Source organism: Thalassophryne amazonica, chromosome 9, assembly GCF_902500255.1.
Source record: "Thalassophryne amazonica chromosome 9, fThaAma1.1, whole genome shotgun sequence".
In the NCBI taxonomy this organism is placed as follows: domain Eukaryota; kingdom Metazoa; phylum Chordata; class Actinopteri; order Batrachoidiformes; family Batrachoididae; genus Thalassophryne; species Thalassophryne amazonica.
The window spans coordinates 1,647,279-1,670,650 of NC_047111.1; the positions used below are offsets into that span (position 1 = coordinate 1,647,279).

Sequence of the window (23,372 nt, forward strand, 5' to 3'; positions counted from 1 at the left end):
AAATATCGCCTGGCTGCTGACAGCGGACACAGGAGTGGGTATGGGAGAGTCGTTCTGCTTTATTTCCAGCTATGTGAACAAATACGGTACGGTTCCCCCGCCACTACAGCCTCCCTGTTCTGTCGCCTTCTACGCCGTCCTCGTGCACTGCGGGGCCATTGGACGCTGTGTCGGACACTGAGCAGTAGAGCAGTGTGAGGGCCGCAGTGAAACAGAGGAGAGACCAGCTTCAGGTGTGACTCAGTAGAAACTGGCTTAGCAGTGCACGCAAATATAGAAATCAATCAACTCAATCAACTTTTTTTTTATATAGCGCCAAATCACAACAAACAGTTGCCCCAAGGCGCTCTATATTGTAAGGCAAGGCCATACAATAATTATGAAAAACCCCAACGGTCAAAACGACCCCCTATGAGCAAGCACTTGGCCACAGTGGGAAGGAAAAACTCCCTTTTAACAGGAAGAAACCTCCAGCAGAACCAGGCTCAGGGAGGGGCAGTCTTCTGCTGAGACTGGTTGGGGCTGAGGGAAAGAACCAGGAAAAAGACATGCCGAGAAGGGGGGCAGAGATCGATCACTAATGATTAAATGCAGAGTGATGCATACAGAGCAAAAAGAGAAAGAAACAGTGCATCATGGGAACCCCCCACAGTCTACGTCTAAAGCAACATAACCAAGGGATGGTCCAGGGTCACCCGATCCAGCCCTAACTATAAGCCTTAGCGAAAAGGAAAGTTTTAAGCCTAATCTTAAAAGTGGAGAGGGTATCTGTCTCCCTGATCTGAATTGGGAGCTGGTTCCACAGGAGAGGAGCCTGAAAGCTGAAGGCTCTGCCTCCCATTCTACTCTTACAAACCCTAGGAACTACAAGTAAGCCTGCAGTCTGAGAGCGAAGCGCTCTAATGGGGTAATATGGTACTACGAGGTCCCTAAGATAAGATGGGACCTGATTATTCAAAACCTTATAAGTAAGAAGAAGAATTTTAAATTCTATTCTAGAATTAACAGGAAGCCAATGAAGAGAGGCCAACACGGGTGAGATATGCTCTCTCCTGCTAGTCCCCGTCAGTACTCTAGCTGCAGCATTCTGAACCAACTGAAGGCTTTTTAGGGAACTTTTAGGACAACCTGATAATAATGAATTACAATAGTCCAGCCTAGAGGAAATAAATGCATGAATTAGTTTTTCAGCATCACTCTGAGACAAGACCTTTCTGATTTTAGAGATATTGCGTAAATGCAAAAAGGCAGTCCTACATATTTGTTTAATATGCGCTTTGAATGACATATCCTGATCAAAAATGACTCCAAGATTTCTCACAGTATTACTAGAGATCAGGGAAATGCCATCCAGAGTAACGATCTGGTTAGACACCATGTTTCTAAGATTTGTGGGGCCAAGTACAATAACTTCAGTTTTATCTGAGTTTAAAAGCAGGAAATTAGAGGTCATCCATGTCTTTATGTCTGTAAGACAATCCTGCAGTTTAGCTAATTGGTGTGTATCCTCTGGCTTCATGGATAGATAAAGCTGGGTATCATCTGCGTAACAATGAAAATTTAAGCAATACCGTCTAATAATACTGCCTAAGGGAAGCATGTATAAAGTGAATAAAATTGGTCCTAGCACAGAACCTTGTGGAACTCCATAATTAACTTTAGTCTGTGAAGAAGATTCCCCATTTACATGAACAAACTGTAATCTATTAGACAAATATGATTCAAACCACCGCAGCGCAGTGCCTTTAATACCTATGGCATGCTCTAATCTCTGTAATAAAATTTTATGGTCAACAGTATCAAAAGCAGCACTGAGGTCCAACAGAACAAGCACAGAGATAAGTCCACTGTCCGAAGCCATAAGAAGATCATTTGTAACCTTCACTAATGCTGTTTCTGTACTATGATGAATTCTAAAACCTGACTGAAACTCTTCAAATAGACCATTCCTCTGCAGGTGATCAGTTAGCTGTTTTACAACTACCCTCTCAAGAATCTTTGAGAGAAAAGGAAGGTTGGAGATTGGCCTATAATTAGCTAAGATAGCTGGGTCAAGTGATGGCTTTTTAAGTAATGGTTTAATTACTGCCACCTTAAAAGCCTGTGGTACATAACCAACTAACAAAGATAGATTGATCATATTTAAGATTGAAGCATTAAATAATGGTAGGACTTCCTTGAGTAGCCTGGCAGGAATGGGGTCTAATAAACATGTTGATGGTTTGGATGAAGTAACTAATGAAAATAACTCAGACAGAACAATCGGAGAGAAAGAGTCTAACCAAATACCGGCATCACTGAAAGCAGCCAAAGATAACGATACGTTTTTGGGATGGTTATGAGTAATTTTTTCTCTAATAGTTAAAATTTTGTTAGCAAAGAAAGTCATGAAGTCATTACTAGTTAAAGTTAATGGAATACTCAGCTCAATACAGCTCTGACTCTGTCAGCCTGGCTACAGTGCTGAAAAGAAACCTGGGGTTGTTCTTATTTTCTTCAATTAGTGATGAGTAGAAAGATGTCGTAGCTTTATGGAGGGCTTTTTTATAGAGCAACAAACTCTTTCCAGGCTAAGTGAAGATCTTCTAAATTAGTGAGATGCCATTTCCTCTCCAACTTACGGGTTATCAGCTTTAAGCTACGAGTTTGTGAGTTATACCACGGAGTCAGACACTTCTGATTTAAAGCTCTCTTTTTCAGAGGAGCTACAGCATCCAAAGTTGTCTTCAATGAGGATGTAAAACTATTGACGAGATACTCTAACTCCCTTACAGAGTTTAGGTAGCTACTCTGCTCTGTGTTGGTATATGACATTAGAGAACATAAAGAAGGAATCATATCCTTAAACCTAGTTACAGCGCTGTCTGAAAGACTTCTAGTGTAATGAAACTTATTCCCCACTGCAGGGTAGTCCATCAGGGTAAATGTAAATGTTATTAAAAAATGATCAGACAGAAGGGAGTTTTCAGGGAATACTGTTAAGTCTTCTATTTCCATACCATAAGTCAGAACAAGATCTAAAATATGATTAAAGTGGTGGGTGGACTCATTTACTTTTTGAGCAAAGCCAATAGAGTCTAATAATAGATTAAATGCAGTGTTGAGGCTGTCATTCTCAGCATCTGTGTGGATGTTAAAATCGCCCACTATAATTATCTTATCTGAGCTAAGCACTAAGTCAGACAAAAGGTCTGAAAATTCACAGAGAAACTCACAGTAACGACCAGGTGGACGATAGATAATAACAAATAAAACTGGTTTTTGGGACTTCCAATTTGGATGGACAAGACTAAGAGACAAGCTTTCAAATGAATTAAAGCTCTGTCTGGGTTTTTGATTAATTAATAAGCTGGAATGGAAGATTGCTGCTGATCCACCGCCCCGGCCCGTGCTACGAGCATTCTGACAGTTAGTGTGACTCGGGGGTGTTGACTCATTTAAACTAACATATTCATCCTGCTGTAACCAGGTTTCTGTTAGGCAGAATAAATCAATACGTTGATCAATTATTATATCATTTACCAACAGGGACTTAGAAGAGAGAGACCTAATGTTTAATAGACCACATTTAACTGTTTTAGTCTGTGGTGCAGTTGAAGGTGCTATATTATTTTTTCTTTTTGAATTTTTATGCTTAAATAGATTTTTGCTGGTTATTGGTGGTCTGGGAGCAGACACCGTCTCTACGGGGATGGGGTAATGAGGGGATGGCAGGGGGAGAGAAGCTGCAGAGAGGTGTATAAGACCACAGCTCTGCCTCCTGGTCCCAACCCTGGATAGTCACGGTTTGGAGGATCCAAAAAAATTGGCCAGATTTCTAGAAATGAGAGCTGCTCCCTCTAAAGTGGGATGGATGCCGTCTCTCCTAACAAGACCAGGTTTTCCCCAGAAGCTTTGCCAATTATCAATGAAGCCCATCTCATTTTTTGGACACCACTCAGACAGCCAGCAATTCAAGGAGAACATGCGGCTAAACATGTCACTCCCGGTCTGATTGGGGAGGGGCCCAGAGAAACAGAGTCTGTTTGGATGAAGTCATGCAGCCTCCTGCACAACCTTCATATTACATATGAAGCAAGAGGGCACAATTATTCAGGCATGCCATCTCTACAGTCAGTCCACCCAAATCAAGCATTTCATTCAATGTCACACAATTCACCTTCTGCCAGAGGAACAAAACAAGATGCATCCCATTCCAGCAATCCTGCTGAGAGCGCAGGGTTCACGGGGTTCACTGGGTTCACCGGGTTCTCCTGTACCCAAGACCTTTTCAGTCATGATTAATGAATGATCAAGCATTAAGTTTTACATGTATGAAATGCCAAGTCTTCACTATTGTTTACAGATATGTTTGCACTACAATTCTCATCAGGTCATTTATTTAAATGAAGGGTGCTGAAGATAAACACAGTTGTATTTGCACAAAAAGCCTCTTTCTTATTTCAGTTTTACTGTATTTTTTTTTTATTTACATGGACGTCAAGAACATTTTTGCACATTTGCCTTAAATTGCTCACTGGCAAGCTGAATTTTTTTTTGAATAACAAACATTTTTGCAAAGGAATTTGTGCGGTCTGAAAGATATGTGAACATTATATAACTGATTTTTCATGTTATTTGTGAACATTAATCAAGAACTTGGTGCAAGAAACTGTCGCCACTTAATTTTGTGTATAACTTTGGTGTAACACGTCATAGCCCCACATCAGTTTCCTCCCTCCCTCTCCAGACAACATTCTCCGTTTTATGGATCCAGATACTGAGTCAGGACTCTCAGGACACTCTTCCCTTCAGCTGTCAAGCTGTCTCCTCTGACGTCTTGTTCCGAGTGTGGCTGGTTATCTATCATGTCATTAGATGCCTCACAAAAATTATGAAGCACAAAACATGCATAAATGACAAAGGACAGTTCCTGTAAGTTGATGTCCACGGCTCTCCTCAAAGCTCCAAAACAAGCCTTTAGCCTTCCAAATGTGCACTCTATGACCATGTGGGCTGTGCACAAAGAGAGTCCAAAATACTGCTCCTGAATAGTGCTTCCTTCATTAGCATGTTCTATCATGAGATACGGTAACAAGGGGTTGGTGGGATCCCCCAAAATAGAAACTGGGATGGTGCTTCACTGTCAACAACCCTAACCCTTTTTCCAATTCTGAGAAAGTCATTTATAGCTGAGTTTGTGAAAACACGGGCATCGTGTACGCTTCCTGGCCATTTTACTACCACATCCATGAAACAGTATTTATAGTCACAAGGGGCCTGAATATTTTATGAAAAACTCCCCTTTTGTTCAGGTTATTCCCACGTGTGTCATCCACAGCACCAAGACCATGGATCTGTTCAAATTTCTCCACAAGTGAATGCACCACAGTTTCAGTTGGCAGCTGTATGTATCGGGTCCCACGTGCACCGTTATAGCTTTACACACCTGGTGAAGAATTTTGAGACAACCTGCCTTGACAATCCAAATGCATTTGCTGTTTTTCATAATCTCCCTTCGTCAGCTAAATAGTACAGTGTGCAGGAAATTTTTTTTAAGAACACTGACCGGTAGACTGTGAGGACGCAATAACTTGACAACGACGGGACATATGGGACGGGGCCATACAGAAATTTTCACGCCATTCCTCTGGCAGCACAATTTCTGTCTCAAAGTTCTCCCACCAGCTGGCGGTGCATCCCGGTCTGACCCAAAACCGGCGTCTGTGTCTTTGGAGGAGAACCTGCCTCAGACGTGGATTGGAAAGGTGGCGGAAAATAACTGTCCTTAATGTCGTCCTTCGCCTGTGTTCGTGAATGTAGAGCAGTATCTGTCAAAACAAGCAGGCAAAAAGCACCTGGACAAGAGAGAGCGCCAAAATACTTGTGAGGGCATCCATACTGTTTACAAATCTAAACACAAGTCGCATATGTGACGTAACAACATATTTAGTCGCAGGCAGTGACGTATCGAAACGTTACTGATGTCCACATAAAGACCCATAAACAGAGAATTCGCAATTCTTCACTTTGGCCGGAGATTTAAAAGCATCGTTTTTAATGCCGAAAATCTGCACTTTCGTGTGGATGACGGGCCAAACTGTAGAAAAATATCTTCGTTTTGTGAGATACGTGTGGACAGAGCATTAGTCCACAGCTGAAAACCTCCGAGGACATAACAAGCAGGAGGAGCAGTAATCGTAAAGTCCCAAACTTCTTCAACTTATTCCAGCAAAACACACAGAGGCAAAAAGTAAATCTAACCCATACGTCGGTGGGGTTTCTGTTTCTGGTAAAACTTGAATAACGATGAATAATTTTCAGAAGGTTTTTGCTGCTTTATTGTGGTAATGTGTGTGGAGCAGTTGTCTGTGCTGCGGACGTCTCTCCCTCTTCTCGTCTCTGCCTGTAGAAGTTACAAGGTGAAAGAAGACCTAACTGTCCCTTTATGATTTAGCATTAAATGCACATTCTAAACCAAACCAAAGAATTAGGGGAGGTGATGGTCTCGTGGTTAAAGCACCGGGCTTGAGACCAGAGGATCCTCGGTTCAAATCCCAGCCTGGGCAAGGGCCCTTGGGCAAGGTCCTTAAGAGGAGGAGATGATGAGCAAAGAGAGTGGAAAAGGTAAAAACTCTACAACCTCCACTTGATAAACCCAGTCCTCCAGGGGTGACCCCGAAAAGCAAAAAGCACCCATTGTGTGGGGTTACTTAGTTGCGAGCACAGTACAGTAGAAAGTGCTTCACAAACATCCTTCCAAAAAAATGTGGATTTTAGAACAAGTCCAAAACGTGTATCAGAATGGCTTCCCCTGATTTACATCTATCACACGTGGGGTCAATGTGACGACAGATTTTGGTGAGTTTGGATTTGTGTAGGTGTGTTTGGTGAACCACTTCAAACTGAATAAGAGAATGTCTGGAGCAGATTGAAGATGAATGAATGTTCCTCAAAATATCAACCCACACTGCCTCATTAAGTGTAGTTTGAAGATCTGATTTCCAAGATTGTTTCACTGCAAGAGAGGAGGTCGAATTTATATGAGAAGTTAGATTCAGCGTGACAGAACTGGCTTTGTTTCTGGTTGGGTCAAAGGACATGTGCTCCTCAGCAACGTTACAAGGAGGCTTACCTGGAAACCCAGAGGAGGACGGCTGAATAAAGTGTCTTACCTGTAAATATCTAGACATGAGAAACTGGCCGGCCATACTTTTCAGACAGTATCGCAAAAGAATGAGCCCTCAATAAAATTTTTTAAAAATATTTTAAACCCTTACATTGGCACATGCTAAATGTAGCATCCTGCAATAAATGGAGGGAAGACTGGACAAGACTGGACTGGAGAGGCCCAAAATCTCTTCTGAATTGTGAACTATGAGGTTAATGCTTGTGAAATTAAAGGACAGGGGTAGTGATGCACCAATCAAGAAGGATGGAGATCCAGGACAACCAAAGTGTTTTCCCATCTTTAGCCAGATGGGGCCAGCATCACTAAAGTTGTAGTACACCCAGTAAGACAGACAGCACAAGTTGCACACCCAGTAGTAGAAACAAAAACTGAATAGTGCCAGCCCACCCTCCTGATTAGACTTTTGTAGGCTCTTCCTTTTCAACTGTGGTTTTTTGCCATTCCAAATGTAGCCTGAGGTGGATCCTTGATCTCTGGACATAAATAAACTCTACCTGCTGGATCCTTGATCTCTGGACATAAATAAACTCTACGGTGGAAGGCGGTGGAAGGAGTACTTCAAGGATCTCCTCAATCCCATCGTCACGTCTTCCGAAGAGGAAGCAGAGACTGGGGACTCAGAGGCAGACTCATCCATTACCCAGGCCAAAGTCACTGAGGTGGTTAGAAAGCTCCTCAGTGGCAAGGCTCCTGTGGTGGATGAAATCCGTCCTGAGTACCTTAAGTCTCTGGATGCTGTGGGACTGTCTTGGCCGACACGCCTCTGCAACATCGCGTGGCGATCGGGGACAGTGCCTCTGGATTGGCAGACCGAGGTGGTGGTCCCTCTGTTTAAGAAGGGGGACTGGAGGGTGTGTTCCAACTACAGGGGGATCACACTCCTCAGCCTCCCCGATAAGGTCTATTCCAGAGTAATGGAGAGAAGAATTCGACCGATGGTCGAACCTCGGATTCAGGAGGAGCAGTGTGGTTTTCGTCCTGGTCGCGGCACACTGGACCAGCTCTACACGCTCCATCGGGTGCTCGAGGGTTCATGGGAGTTCGCCCAACCAGTTCACATGTGTTTTGTGGATCTGGAGAAGGCGTTCGACCGTGTCCCTCGGGGCACCCTGTGGGGAGTGCTCCGGGAGTACGGGGTCCTTTGCTAAGGGCTATCCGGTCCCTGTACGACCGCAGCAGGAGCTTGGTTCGCATTGCCGGTAGTAAGTCAAACCTGTTTCCAGTGCACGTTGGCCTCCGGGCTGCCCTTTGTCACCGGTTCTGTTCATTATTTTTATGGACAGAATTTCTAGGCGCAGCCAGGGTGCAGAGAGGGTCTGGTTTGGGAACCACAGAATCTCGTCTCTGCTGTTTGCGGACGATGTGGTTCTGTTGGCTTTGTCAAATCAGGACCTTCAGCGTGCCCTGGGGCGGTTTGCAGCCGAGTGTGAAGCGTCCGGGATGAAAATCAGCACCTCCAAATCCGAGGCCATGGTTCTCGACCAGAAAAAGGTGCTTTGCCCTCTTCAGGTTGGTGGAGTGTCCTTGCCTCAAGTGGACGAGTTTAAGTATCTCGGGGTCTTGTTCACGAGTGAGGGACGGATGGAGCGTGAGATTGATAGACGGATCGGTGCAGCATCGGCAGTGATGCGGTCGCTGTATCGGACCGTCGTGGTGAAGAGAGAGCTGAGTAGGGGGGCAAAGCTCTCGATTTACCGATCGATCTACGTTCCGATCCTCACCTATGGTCATGAGATTTGGCTCATGACCGAAAGAACGAGATCACGAGTACAAGCGGCCGAGATGAGTTTCCTCCGCAGGGTGGCTGGGCGCTCCCTTAGAGATAGGATGAGGAGCTCGGTCACTCGGGAGGAGCTCGGAGTCGAGCTGCTGCTCCTCCATGTCGAAAGGAGTCAGTTGAGCTGGAGAGGTGTTCCGGGCACGTCCCATTGGGAGGAGGCCCCGGGTAAGACCCAGAACACGCTGGAGGGACTACATCTCTCGGCTGGCTTGGGAATGCCTTGGGGTTCCCCCGGAGGAGCTGGGGGAGGTGTGTGTGGATCGGGAGGTCTGGGCGGCTTTGCTTGAGCTGCTGCCCCCGTGACCTGACTCCGGATAAAGCGGAAGAAAATGGATGGATGGATGGATGATGGATCCTTGATCTCTGGACATAAATAAACTCTACATGGTGGATCCTTGATCTCTGGACATAAATAAACTCTACATGGTGGATCCTTGATCTCTGGACATAAATAAACTCTACATGGTGGATCCGTGATCTCTGGACATAAATAAACTCTACATGGTGGATCTGTGATCTCTGGACATAAATAAGCTCTACATGGTGGATCCTTGATCTCTGGACATAAATAAACTCTACATGGTGGATCCTTGATCTCTGGACATAAATAAGCTCTACATGGTGGATCCTTGATCTCTGGACATAAATAAGCTCTACATGGTGGATCCTTGATCTCTGGACATAAATAAACTCTACATGGTACATACGTCTGAGCTGAGCTCAGCCGCCTGCTGAAGTCTGCAGGTCTGCAGCTGTACAGTCTTGGGCTGCTGCATGTCAGTCAGGACGTCTCATTTTGGGAGGAAAAAACCTGTTTTGGTCAATTGCAGTTTATTGTTTGTATTACAACGTTTGGAAAGAAGTGTCATTTGATCTAAACGGCGATTCAATTTGAAATTATTAATTCCGAGCGAACTCTATCTGTCTAACTTGACTCGGCGGTGGAGCATTTGGAGCAACAGAACGGAGGACGATTTTCATTTCTTTCTCCAAACAAGACAGGAGTCCCATTTAGTCACTTTAATCTGCACAATAGTGACCCACAATTGACACATTTTAATGGCTTTGAGAGGGGTTAAGAATCAGAGTTGCCGCTTCTGAAGAGGAGCGAAGCAAAGATCCAATGAAGAACATTGCTTCACTGGTTCAAAGTTAAATCAAATGACTCTTGATTATAAATATTATTTTTGTAAAGGTCTTTATAAGTGTTTGTTGGAGTGATGCCCAAATAAACTATGTGATCCCTAAAGGAACAGGAATAGTGATAAGCTCTAAACCATTTGGCTGGAGGCCACTCGCATTCCATGTGTTCATTTCAAAACAGGAGCAGACAGTCTCAACACCTCACCAGAGTGTTCTTCTGCTGCAGAACCTTCATCAGGTCCAAACGGAAGCTCTGATCCACCTCCTCCAACGCCTCATCATCCCCGTCAGAGTCGTCCTCAGATTTGTCATCATCCTGTCACAGACACACAGTTAAATGGTCATATGGTGCACAAACACACTAACATGAAGACGTAATGAAGACCTTTCTGTGCAAAGACATAAAAGACTCTGAATGCAGTATTCCAGGACAAACGGTATATTTGACCCAGTGCCAGATCGCTCAAGTCCTTGAACTCTAACTCAGTCTGCCACATCCAAACCTCTCTGATGAAGTGACCTTGATTGGCGTGGTCCAAAAAGCTTTCCGTTTTTCTCATGGACATCAGTCTTACTCTAAAACAGGTTATGTCCTCATTGGTAACATCCCTGGACACGTTTATCAGCTCCCATGACCACGGTCTACGTATCACCGCCTACGTTCTGTTTGTGACCATATGGTTCTTGATGTGAAGCCCTGGAAGTCTGCTGGAAGTGGTTCGCAGAACTCTGGTACTTTACTGGTCACTGAGAGCTGATTAACAGAGGGTTTGTGACCCTTGTTTGACCTTGGCTAGGCCTTCAAGTGTAGTCTCTTGATAATGTGTCTATGGACAGGAAATGAGACTAGGAGCTACACCAAGTCTGTCTGTGGACACGTCTGGATCACTTCAGCAGCTTCAAAACCCTCCACTGTGATAATCGCACCAAAACAAAGCCACCAGGGACCCCAGAGAGCCAGTGCTGAACTAAGTGCACAATCTAAACTCTGGACATTTTGAGTGTGATTTCCTAAGAGTCAATCGACGACATCACAATCTAAATGAGGATTTTGTGTTCTTGGACAAAATCGCAAAATAAATGAAATCAGCCACTTTGGGCAAGTTGCTAGATGGAGGTGGGAGGGACCAAATAACCACGGACGACAGCGCAGAACGAGAACGGCCGTCATTATAAGGTCAGGAGTGGGAGCGAGTGCTGGTGCCAAAAACAGCCACCTCCAGCAGACCACGGAAATACCTCAGGCTCTGGATGGCAACCACCTTGGCAGACAAGTGGTCCCTCCAGCTGGGCAGAGCAGCATGCTCAGCTACGTATGTACCGAAAACAATAATCGTACAACAATACGACTATGACAACTACTACTAAGATAAGAGTCAATATTAATTAGAATTAAAGTAGATCTGCAATGAAATAAATGTGGTCAGATTTCAGAAAGAAATAGCTGATATGTATTTATAAGACCCTTGTGATGGCAGTAAATTAAATATGAAAGCCCAAATTTGTAATTCAGCGGAGAAATCTTCATTTAAAAATGACAAATTTGCAGCTAAAATTTAGCCCTCCGCAAAAACAGTTTGTACATCCGGGTCATTTCCATGACGTCCGGCAGAAGACGGAGCGCTCGCGCCTTCAGTCCGATCCCGCATTGAAATAGATTTTATCTGTTAGTAATGTTACTGTTATACACATCCTGATTTCAACATCCAAAAGTAAGCTGCAATGAATGTGAGATACAGATCTATGTGCTCAGATCAGCGGTGACATCAACGGCAGGCAATGTTCTTCTCCGACACCTCGCTCTCACTGCCTCCGATGCGCTTACTGAGTCTGCGGGCTCGGTAAGCGCCGCAGCGGGCCACTCACCGCCCCCGTGTCTGCCGTGCAGAGCTGTGGCCAACTCCGGCACCACCTCCCTGTCTACTGAATGGAGGTGCAGCCAACTTGGCAACAAGTCCAGAGACTATGCTCGCTGTTTTGATGCGGAGCGCTCCGACATCCCCCAAGGACAGACTTGTTGCGTAAAAATCCGCAGCGCTGCACGGTCTCGGTAATCGGAGCCGCAGAGCTCCATGGCCGCTGAGAGAGGTTTATATCTTTTTAATGACTTGGATTCTTTGCGGGTCCTTCCGTACCCCACGACGGTACACCGGAGGCTAAAGACAGTAGATTTTCAATGCAACACCACTCAATCAAACGGGCATATGAAAAAGTCCCCAAAAATAAAAGAAATGTGTACTCACCAAACATACCGCAAGACAATATGAAGTTTTAAAAAAGTCAATCCTTCTGTATAAGACAAGAAAAAGGTGCTTTTGTAAGAGATGCAAACTGACGTAAATCCACAAATTACAGTTGGCGCGCACAATGCATGCTGGGATAGAGTCTTCTCTCTGGCGTCTCAGCAGCGTCCCGGATGTGCTGACAGTTTTGCGGACGACTAAATTTTAGCTGTAAATTTGTCATTTTTAAACTAAGATTTCTCCGTTGAATGACAGATCTGGACTTGCAGATTTACTTTACTACATTCAGAAGGATCTTATGTGGAAATATGAGTCATTTTTGGTCCAAAGATCTGACTGCATTTATTTCAATGCAGGTCGACTTTAATTGTAGCACATGGCCTCGATTCGCCCTAATTAAATAAATACATTAATGCTTCAAGAGTTGATTCCTAGATACTACTAATTAAAGGAAACACTCCTTTTCAGATTTTGAAATTCCGTTTGAAACAAATTTGAAAATTTCTCTGTACACAACTGTAACGGGTATGTATGAAAAATATTTCAACTAACTTCACCTTCAAACCTGGACTGGTGGATCATAATGATGGATTCTAGAATGAGGAAGTGAACAGCAACAGTAAACTGTTGTGACATCATGACTGTACATGGTTTGTGCTGCCCTGATAACACCTCAAAGAAGAACTCACCTCCATCTCATCATCTGGGTCACCTTCACTGTCTGACTGGTTCCTGTGAGCCACACCATCATCAGTGACCACCACAGCACTCTCCTCCTCGTCCTTCTCTGGGTCCAGAACCTGCCCAGACCAAAAGACACACGCACATGCACAAAAGACACACAGCATCGCTCATGTGTTCACATCACATCAGAATGTCACACCTACATGCATAGGAATCAACCAGTGCGTTAACGTGTTCACATTAGAATGTCGCGCATACATGCACAGGGATCAACTGGCGAGTTCACATCAGAATGTTGCGCCTACATGCACAGGGATCAACCACCGTGTTCACATCAGAATGTCGCGCCTACACGCACAGGGATCAACCGGCGAGTTCACATCAGAATGTCGCACCTACACGCACAGGGATCAACCGGCGAGTTCACATCAGAATGTCGCACCTACACGCACAGGGATCAACCGGCGAGTTCACATCAGAATGTCGCACCTACACGCAGAGATCAACTGGCGAGTTCACATCAGAATGTTACGCCTAAACGCACAGGAATCAACCACCGTGTTCACATCAGAATGTCACACCTACACGCACAGAGATCAACTGGCGAGTTCACATCAGAATGTCGCGCCTAAACACACAGGAATCAACCGGCGAGTTCACATTAGAATGTCGCGCCTACACGCACAGGAATCAACCACCGTGTTCACATCAGAATGTCGCGCCTACACGCACAGGGATCAACCACCGTGTTCACATCAGAATGTCGCACCTACACGCACAGAGATCAACTGGCGAGTTCACATCAGAATGTTACGCCTAAACGCACAGGAATCAACCACCGTGTTCACATCAGAATGTCACACCTACACGCACAGAGATCAACTGGCGAGTTCACATCAGAATGTCGTGCCTAAACACACAGGAATCAACCGGCGAGTTCACATTAGAATGTCACGCCTACACGCACAGGAATCAACCACCGTGTTCACATCAGAATGTCGCGCCTACACGCACAGGGATCAACTGGCGAGTTCACATCAGAATGTCGTGCCTACACGCACAGGAATCAACCACCGTGTTCACATCAATCAATCAATCAATTTTTTTTTTTTATATAGCGCCAAATCACAACAAACAGTTGCCCCAAGGCGCTTTATATTGTAAGGCAAGGCCATACAATAATTATGTAAAACCCCAACGGTCAAAACGACCCCCTGTGAGCAAGCACTTGGCTACAGTGGGAAGGAAAAACTCCCTTTTAACAGGAAGAAACCTCCAGCAGAACCAGGCTCAGGGAGGGGCAGTCTTCTGCTGGGACTGGTTGGGGCTGAGGGAGAGAACCAGGAAAAAGACATGCTGTGGAGGGGAGCAGAGATCGATCACTAATGATTAAATGCAGAGTGGTGCATACAGAGCAAAAAGAGAAAGAAACAGTGCATCATGGGAACCCCCCAGCAGTCTACGTCTATAGCAGCATAACTAAGGGATGGTTCAGGGTCACCTGATCCAGCCCTAACTATAAGCTTTAGCAAAAAGGAAAGTTTTAAGCCTAATCTTAAAAGTAGAGAGGGTGTCTGTCTCCCTGATCTGAATTGGGAGCTGGTTCCACAGGAGAGGAGCCTGAAAGCTGAAGGCTCTGCCTCCCATTCTACTCTTACAAACCCTAGGAACTACAAGTAAGCCTGCAGTCAGAGTGAAGCGCTCTATTGGGGTGATATGGTACTACGAGGTCCCTAAGATAAGATGGGACCTGATTATTCAAAACCTTATAAGTAAGAAGAAGAATTTTAAATTCTATTCTAGAATTAACAGGAAGCCAATGAAGAGAGGCCAATATGGGTGAGATATGCTCTCTCCTTCTAGTCCCTGTCAGTACTCTAGCTGCAGCATTTTGAATTAACTAAAGGCTTTTGACAACCTGATAATAATGAATTACAATAGTCCAGCCTAGAGGAAATAAATGCATGAATTAGTTTTTCAGCATCACTCTGAGACAAGACCTGTCTAATTTTAGAGATATTGCGTAAATGCAAAAAAGCAGCCCTACATATTTGTTTAATATGCGCTTTGAATGACATATCCTGATCAAAAATGACTCCAAGATTTCTCACAGTATTACTAGAGGTCAGGGTAATGCCATCCAGAGTAAGGATCTGGTTAGACACCATGTTTCTAAGATTTGTGGGGCCAAGTACAATAACTTCAGTTTTATCTGAGTTTAAAAGCAGGAAATTAGAGGTCATCCATGTCTTTATGTCTGTAAGACAATCCTGCAGTTTAGCTAATTGGTGTGTGTCCTCTGGCTTCATGGATAGATAAAGCTGGGTATCATCTGCGTAACAATGAAAATTTAAGCAATACCGTCTAATAATACTGCCTAAGGGAAGCATGTATAAAGTGAATAAAATTGGTCCTAGCACACAACCTTGTGGAACTCCATAATTAACTTTAGTCTGTGAAGAAGATTCCCCATTTACATGAACAAATTGTAATCTATTAGACAAATATGATTCAAACCACCGCAGCGCAGTGCCTTTAATACCTATGGCATCAGAATGTCGCGCCTACACGCACAGGGATCAACTGGTGAGTTCACATCAGAATGTCGCGCCTACACGCACAGGGATCAACTGGCAAGTTCACATCAGAATGTCGCGCCTACAAGCACAGGGATCAACCGGCGAGTTCACATCAGAATGTCGCGCCTACATGCACAGGGATCAACCGGCGAGTTCACATCAGAATGTCGCGCCTACACGCACAGGGATCAACCGGCGAGTTCACATCAGAATGTCGCGCCTACACGCACAGGGATCAACCGGCGAGTTCACATCAGAATGTCGCGCCTACACGCACAGGGATCAACCGGCGAGTTCACATCAGAATGTCGCGCCTACACGCACAGGGATAAACCGGCGAGTTCACATGAGAATGTGGCACCTACACGCACAGAGATCAACCACCGCGTTCACATCAGAATGTGGCACCTACACGCACAGGGATCAACCGCCGCTTTCACATCAGAATGTCGCGCCTACACGCACAGGGATCAACCGGCGAGTTCACATCAGAATGTCGCGCCTACACGCACAGGGATCAACCGGCGAGTTCACATCAGAATGTCGCGCCTACACGCACAGGTATCAACCACCGCGTTCACATCAGAATGTCGCACCTACACGCACAGGGATCAACCACCACGTTCACATCAGAATGTCGCACCTACACGCACAGAGATCAACCACCGCGTTCACATCAGAATGTCGCACCTACACGCACAGGGATCAACCACCACGTTCACATCAGAATGTCGCACCTACACGCACAGGGATCAACCACCACGTTCACATCAGAATGTCGCACCTACACGCACAGAGATCAACCACCGCGTTCACATCAGAATGTCGCACCTACACGCACAGAGATCAACCACCGCGTTCACATCAGAATGTCGCACCTACACGTACAGGGATCAACCACCGCGTTCACATCAGAATGTCGCACCTACACGTACAGGGATCAACTGCCGCGTTCACATCAGAATGTCGCACCTACACGTACAGGGATCAACCACCGCGTTCACATCAGAATGTCGCACCTACACACACATCAACTGCCACGTTTACGTGTTCACATTAGAATGCAGTGATGAAAGTGGGCCATGGAAAAAAAAAAAAAAACGATTTTTTTTTTTGCAAGGGCCAAGGGCCCCTGGTGGAGGTCTGAGGGTTGTCCCCCAGAAACATTTGAAATCTCAGATGCATTCTGGTGCATTTTCAGGTCTATTTACCCACCAAAAAATTGATCCATTCCTCCAGAAATAATTAATCTATTTAAAAAAATAAACATTATTTGACTTCAAACCCAGATTGTGGACCTGAAGTGAATACACTACATAAGTGCTCCAAGTTCCACCCACAGCCAATCATCAGCTGGAAATACAGGAAAGGGGTGGGACTTACATCCATGATGGCGCCCAGCGCGGCCTCAGTGATGTCAGGACAGATGGAGGAGAAAACCGTCTTACAGACCAGTCTGATGTGTCGGCTGGGCAGAGACAGCAGAGACAACAGGGTGTCCACCATCACCTCCACCCACTCAGGCTCCTCCTCCTGCCCCACCTCTGCTGGAACACACACAACTGACCTCTTAGTCCCCGCCCACTTCCTCCTGCTCTGGAGTCAAGTTAGGGTTTCAACCGATGTTCATTCTGAGGACACATGACCACACCCCTAAAACCTCTGCACAGGAGGACGCCGCCAGTCAACTACACGACGGACGACAAATGTTTTGCACAGCACTGCTGGGGTGGTGATGTGATTCTGGGTGGGAGTGGGTTTATTTTCAGGTTTGGAGGTTTTTGTTTTCCTGTTCTTTAGCAAAATGCTTGCGCTGAATGCCACTCTCACCTGCAAGGCCGGTCTGCAGCCGGCATGAGGTTCCTGGAAATGTGAGCTTATTTTTAGGACTTGCATTGTGAAAGACTCCAGGTGTTGAGAATTGGGGGGGGGGGGGGGGGGGGGGTCTGATGTCCTCGGGGCCGCAGCCCGAAGCTGATCACCCTCTACACACACGACTGTCTCCACCAATGTTACCAACACTGGAGCAACTTTAACTCTGGCCTCCTGTACAAACTGAAATTGAACCTTTGGCACCGTCTTTTCTGTTTTTACCACAGAACTTCATTACATTCAATCAAACTAAAAGTTGACCTTTTTGGAAAGGGTCCCTGCCACGCCATGACGTTTTTACATATCCTTGAAGAATAAAAAAAAGCTTTTTCCATGTTGTCTTTGTTTTGTTTTTTTTACCATAAAATTACACTGAACAAGGATTTAGACATTTCGTTACCCATATGAGAATTCATATTTCCTGACTCCAAGCTTGACCTATTTTATCACTGCAACGGATATGACATCATGCGAGTAAAGGTGTTGAAGCGCGGCTCTGTTTACCAACACGGCAGACACGGACAGCGAAGGCATAGTGAGCGATAGCTAAGATTTAAGTGACATATCGATTGTTTTTGAAGATGATTAAGCGGCGGTGTCGGCAGATGACAACAACAATGCCGCTTACAAAACACAGGTTTGTTCACTCACCACCTTTTCTTATAAATGATCATTTATTCCTGGGTAATAGACAGTTCCACCTGCATTTTGTGTGTTTGTAAATTATTTCAGCTTAAACTCAGGAGTTTGTTCTAAAATCACTGAAAATAAAGCTTCTGTACATTCTGTATATATTTAATCGTTTGTAAGTCAGTTTCTTGTGATTGCTAATTCTTCACATTTTATTCAAAGCAAATCATTGCAAATCTTGCTAGTTTTCAATATGACTGGAGTATTTGTACAATACATTTGACACCTGTGTAATTCTTCACTGACCCCTGACTGGGCTGCCGAAAGAAAATTCAAGTGACCAGTTTTTGTTTTTTTCCCCAAAAGACAGGCTGAATCTCAATTCTACCCCTTGGCCCTTCCTCTTACCCCTTCCCCTCCGTTTTGCACGGGCACGAGAGACAGAGGGGTGTCTCAATTCTCTTTTTGGAGCGAGGCAGAGGGGAAGGTGGAGGGCTTCAAAGCCCTCCGTTTGGAGTGAATCTGGATGCACACTCCGTTTAGAGGACTAGGAGGAGCTTACCGCTGTCTCCACAGAAACAAACATGGCGCCGAAAGAGCGAAAAAAGAGCCCCAAAAGCAGCTTTCATTACAAATTACACTGTTTAGAAAGTTATAACTTGCCAAAAAACTTTACAGCCAGTTGTCTATGACAGTAACGTGTCTTCTGCTGGATGCATGTTGTGTATCTTGTCGTTCTGAAGAATATTGTAACTTTGCTCGTGCGCCGAGGCATTATAATGCACATACACACGAACGCTACGATAAGACACTTTTATATCTCACAACGGAGAAAATCATGATAAAGGATAAGCAGGTTAATTTGTATGTTCATAAATCTTTGGATAATAGCACCCCCTGCTGTTGGATTTCAAGGTCTGTAACGTGTGTGTATTTAGTAAAACAGGGAACCCTGAACACACTCGACTCCTAATAAGAAAATGAGGCAGAAAATGTTTCATCAATGTTGGAAAATATACACACACATGTACATGTGTAACACACAACCTGACGTCCTGACAGACTGATATTATTTGTCAAGGACATTTCTAAAGGAAATAGAGCTGGATGTAAAAAACGGGAGAATTTGAAAATATCAGGTTAACTGAACTAGATGCAGCCCAAAACATACATACAGGTGCTGGACATATAATTAGAATATCATGAAAAAGTGGATTTATTTCAGTCATTCCATTCAAAAAGTGAAACTTGTATAATGTGTTCAAGTCCAGACTTAAGACGCACTTATTTTCCCTTTCATATGGCTAGCATACTGGTACAGTTTTGTTTTACGCTTTTAACGCTTAATTCATTTATTAGTAATTGGAGCGTGCCGCGGCCTCAACTTTACCTAAATTCTGAGTCTTTTAGTGAAGCTTAGGGCTAGTGGACGGCGATCACCTTAGTATTTCTGTTTTTCTTGTTGTTTAATGCTGACAAATTATACAGTATTTTTTGTCTTTCTGATGCCTGATTCTGTTTTTTCTCTCTGTTTAAGGTGCAGCTCAATCCAAAGATGGGAGTTGTATTCGTGTTGGCGATCCTTCTGTCCTGTGCACCAATAGCATTTCTTGTATATTTATTTTGTGAATTGTTCTGTAATTTATGTCTGTATCATGGCCCAAGCAGAGGGTCACCCCTTTGAGTCTGGTCTGCTTGAGGTTTCTTCCTCACAGGGAGTTTTTCCTTACCACTGTTACTCTGGGGGTTAGTAAGGTTTGACCTTACCTGTGTGAAGAACTTTGGGGCGACTCTGTTGTGATTTCGCGCTATATAAATGAAAATAAATTGAAATCGATAACTGCTGGTAATCTCATCCACATAAAATCCTTAGAAGATTGCCTTGCTTCAGTGAGAAGCTGGATGGCTAGCAACTTCCGGTAACACTTCATATTAACTGCACGCTATAAAGCATCGCAACGCATTTATAAAGTCGCATGATTTACCTTGGATCTGGGCTCATGTACTGTTTTTGTGAGAATTTGGTCCATGTTTTTCTGTTTATCATGATTTCAGTCATAGGTTATATGTACCTGGTCATTGTATTTTAGTCACTTAAGCCTTGTTTTGGTTTTGTTCTGATTATATCTTTTCTGTACATATTACTTTTGTCATTGGTTTTATGCTCTGTTTATCATTTATTTTCTGGGTAGTCATTAGTTGTATTTTCTGTTATACTGTTGCCACTTGTTTAGTCCAATTCTAGTTTGGTCTTTGCCTTTATTTTCTTGTTGATCACTGTCATATGTTGGTACGCTTTTCTTTTCTTCTCTGCATTAGGCATTTGAGTTTTTAATCACAGTTGGATGGGGTTGGATTTTCAGTCACTGAGTCTGCTTCTGTTGGTCACGCCCACCTGTCACTCTACTCCTGCCTCACCTACAACCCCTGGCAAAAATGATGGAATCACCGGCCTCGGAGGATGTTCATTCAGTTGTTTAATTTTGTAGAAAAAAAGCAGATCACAGACATGACAAAACTAAAGTCATTTCAAATGGCAACTTTCTGGCTTTAAGAAACACTATAAGAAATCAAGAAAAAAAATTGTGGCAGTCAGTAACGGTTACTTTTTTAGACCAAGCAGAGGGAAAAAAATATGGAATCACTCAATTCTGAGGAAAAAATGATGGAATCATGAAAAACAAAAGAACGCTCCAACACATCACTAGTATTTTGTTGCACCACCTCTGGCTTTTATAACAGCTTGCAGTCTCTGAGGCATGGACTTAATGAGTGACAAACAGTACTCTTCATCAATCTGGCTCCAACTTTCTCTGATTGCTGTTGCCAGATCAGCTTTGCAGGTTGGAGCCTTGTCATGGACCATTTTCTTCAACTTCCACCAAAGATTTTCAATTGGATTAAGATCCGGACTATTTGCAGGCCATGACATTGACCCTATGTGTCTTTTTGCAAGGAATGTTTTCACAGTTTTTGCTCTATGGCAAGATGCATTATCATCTTGAAAAATGATTTCATCATCTCCAAACATCCTTTCAATTGATGGGATAAGAAAAGTGTCCAAAATATCAAGGTAAATTTACATGTTCTCTTCAGGCAGTCATCTTTATAAATCTCATTGGAACGGCACCAAACAAAAGTTCCAGCATCATCACCTTGCCCAATGCAGATTCGAGATTGATCACTGAATATGACTTTCATCCACAGTCCACGATTGCTTTTCCTTAGCCCATTGTAACCTTGTTTTTTTCTGTTTAGGTGTTAATGATGGCTTTCGTTTAGCTTTTCTGTATGTAAATCCCATTTCCTTTAGGCGATTTCTTACAGTTCGGTCATAGACGTTGACTCCAGTTTCCTCTCATTCGTTCCTCATTTGTTTTGTTGTGCATTTTCGATTTTTGAGACATATTGCTTTAAGTTTTCTGTCTTGACGCTTTGATGTCTTCCTTGGTCTACCAGTATGTTTGCCTTTAACAACCTTCCCATGTTGTTTGTATTTGGTCCAGAGTTTAGACACAGCTGACTGTGAACAACCAACATCTTTTGCAACATTGCGTGATGCTTTACCCTCTTTTAAGAGTTTGATAATCCTCTCCTTTGTTTCAATTGACATCTCTCGTGTTGGAGCCATGATTCATGTCTGTCCACTTGGTGCAACAGCTCTCCAAGGTGTGTTCACTCCTTTTTACATACAGACTAACGAGCAGATCTGATCTGATACAGGTGTTAGTTTTGGGGATGAAAATTTACAGGGTGATTCCATAATTTATTCCTCAGAATTGAGTGAGTCCATATTTTTTTCCCTCTGCTTGGTCTAAAAAAGTAACCATTACTGACTGCCACAATTTTTTTTTTCTTGATTTCTTATAGTGTTTCTTAAAGCCAGAAAGTTGCCATTTGAAATGACTTTAGTTTTGTGTCATGTCTGTGATCTGCTTTTTTTCTACAAAATTAAACAACTGAATGAACATCCTCCAAGGCCAGTGATTCCATAATTATTGCCAGGGGTTGTATGTCTTGTCTGACCACACCCCTTCCAGCACATTCCCTGACACCTGTGTCTTGTTTTCCTAATTACTGTACCTGTTATTTAAGCCCCTCACTTTCTCCATTCCCTGCCAGTTCATTGTGGTTTCTAGTTCACGTTCCAGCCCTTTGTCTTGCTGTTTTGCTCTACTGTGCTTTTGACCGTGTTCTGCCTTTGACCTTGCTCTTGCCTCAGCCCAAGACCATTACTGCCTTGTGTTTTGACTAATGCATGTTTTTGTGACCTCGTCTTAACCTGATGCCTGCCTGTAGTGCTGCCTCTCCAACTGTCTAGTTGTATACCGAATCCCTGCCTGCCTTTTTAAAATAAAGCCTTTTTACTCTCACACCAGTTTTGCATTTGCATCCATCCACCTTCGGTGCCACGCCTATTCTGATAGCGACATAAAGTTTAAGTAAATGCTTAAATAACTACTTGTAAAACATTTACAAAGCATTCTTTTTTATTAGCTACTCATTGGTAAGAACATAAATAAATGGCTTAATAATTACTAATAAAATATGTAATGTCTTTTTAAAACATTTATAAATGATTTTTTAATTCTCTAGAAACCATTTAAGAAAAGTTGATCATTAATAGTTCATTTACAAATGTAAAATCAGACACTATTCATTAGTGATAATTTTATTGTCTATTTTTTCCTCACAAATTATTAAGCTTTTACTAAGCATTAATGAATCATTCATTGATGCTCAAATGATCAGTGATAACATTTATAAAGATTGCTATAACTACTTATCCTTATTCCTCAATACGTTATCTATCATTTGTTAATAATGTGCAAAGCTCAAGTCGATTTCCCCATTATTTTAAGTATGCAGTTTAAAGACTTTATCTATGTACAAATTCTTCTTTCAGTGTACGAATAAGCCTTAACTGAGCATTAGTTAAGCATCTGTAATATCCTTGTGGTGATTAAATTTGTTTTCTAACTTATTTGTATATTCTTAATATTCAGAAGAAGTCGGTTTCAGCATTTTATCCGGATATTCCACTGTTAAAGGAGATTTTTTTAATGAAAGACGTGCGGACGGGTCCACGCGTCGGGACGCAGCCGGCACGGTGCGGCGGCACAGGAAAAACACCTCCGTGTTGATAACCATTTGTAAAATCCAGGCGGCTTTTGATGACTTTCAGTGGAGTGAGTATATGAGAAATTGTTTAACAGCTGGACATGTTCCAACTTGTCCTTAACGCTTCCAACAGAGGTGTTTTTCCTGTG

At 43.6% G+C, this 23,372-nt stretch overlaps 1 protein-coding gene across 4 annotated transcripts in view; it reads right to left on the reverse strand.

Moving 5' to 3' along the window:
- mybbp1a (MYB binding protein (P160) 1a) overlaps window positions 1–23,372 on the reverse strand; it is a 282,215-nt gene that overhangs the window by 123,095 nt on the left and 135,748 nt on the right. For 2 of the 4 annotated variants that reach the window (XM_034177479.1, XM_034177478.1), the window contains exons 15-17: window positions 16,984–17,147; window positions 13,027–13,137; window positions 10,300–10,410 (exon numbers count right to left, since the gene is read on the reverse strand). In XM_034177479.1, the coding sequence (XP_034033370.1) occupies window positions 10,300–10,410; window positions 13,027–13,137; window positions 16,984–17,147 (386 nt within the window). The remainder of the gene's footprint in view (window positions 1–10,299; window positions 10,411–13,026; window positions 13,138–16,983; window positions 17,148–23,372) is intronic. The other 2 variants (XM_034177480.1, XM_034177481.1) reach the window with 2 other exon arrangements.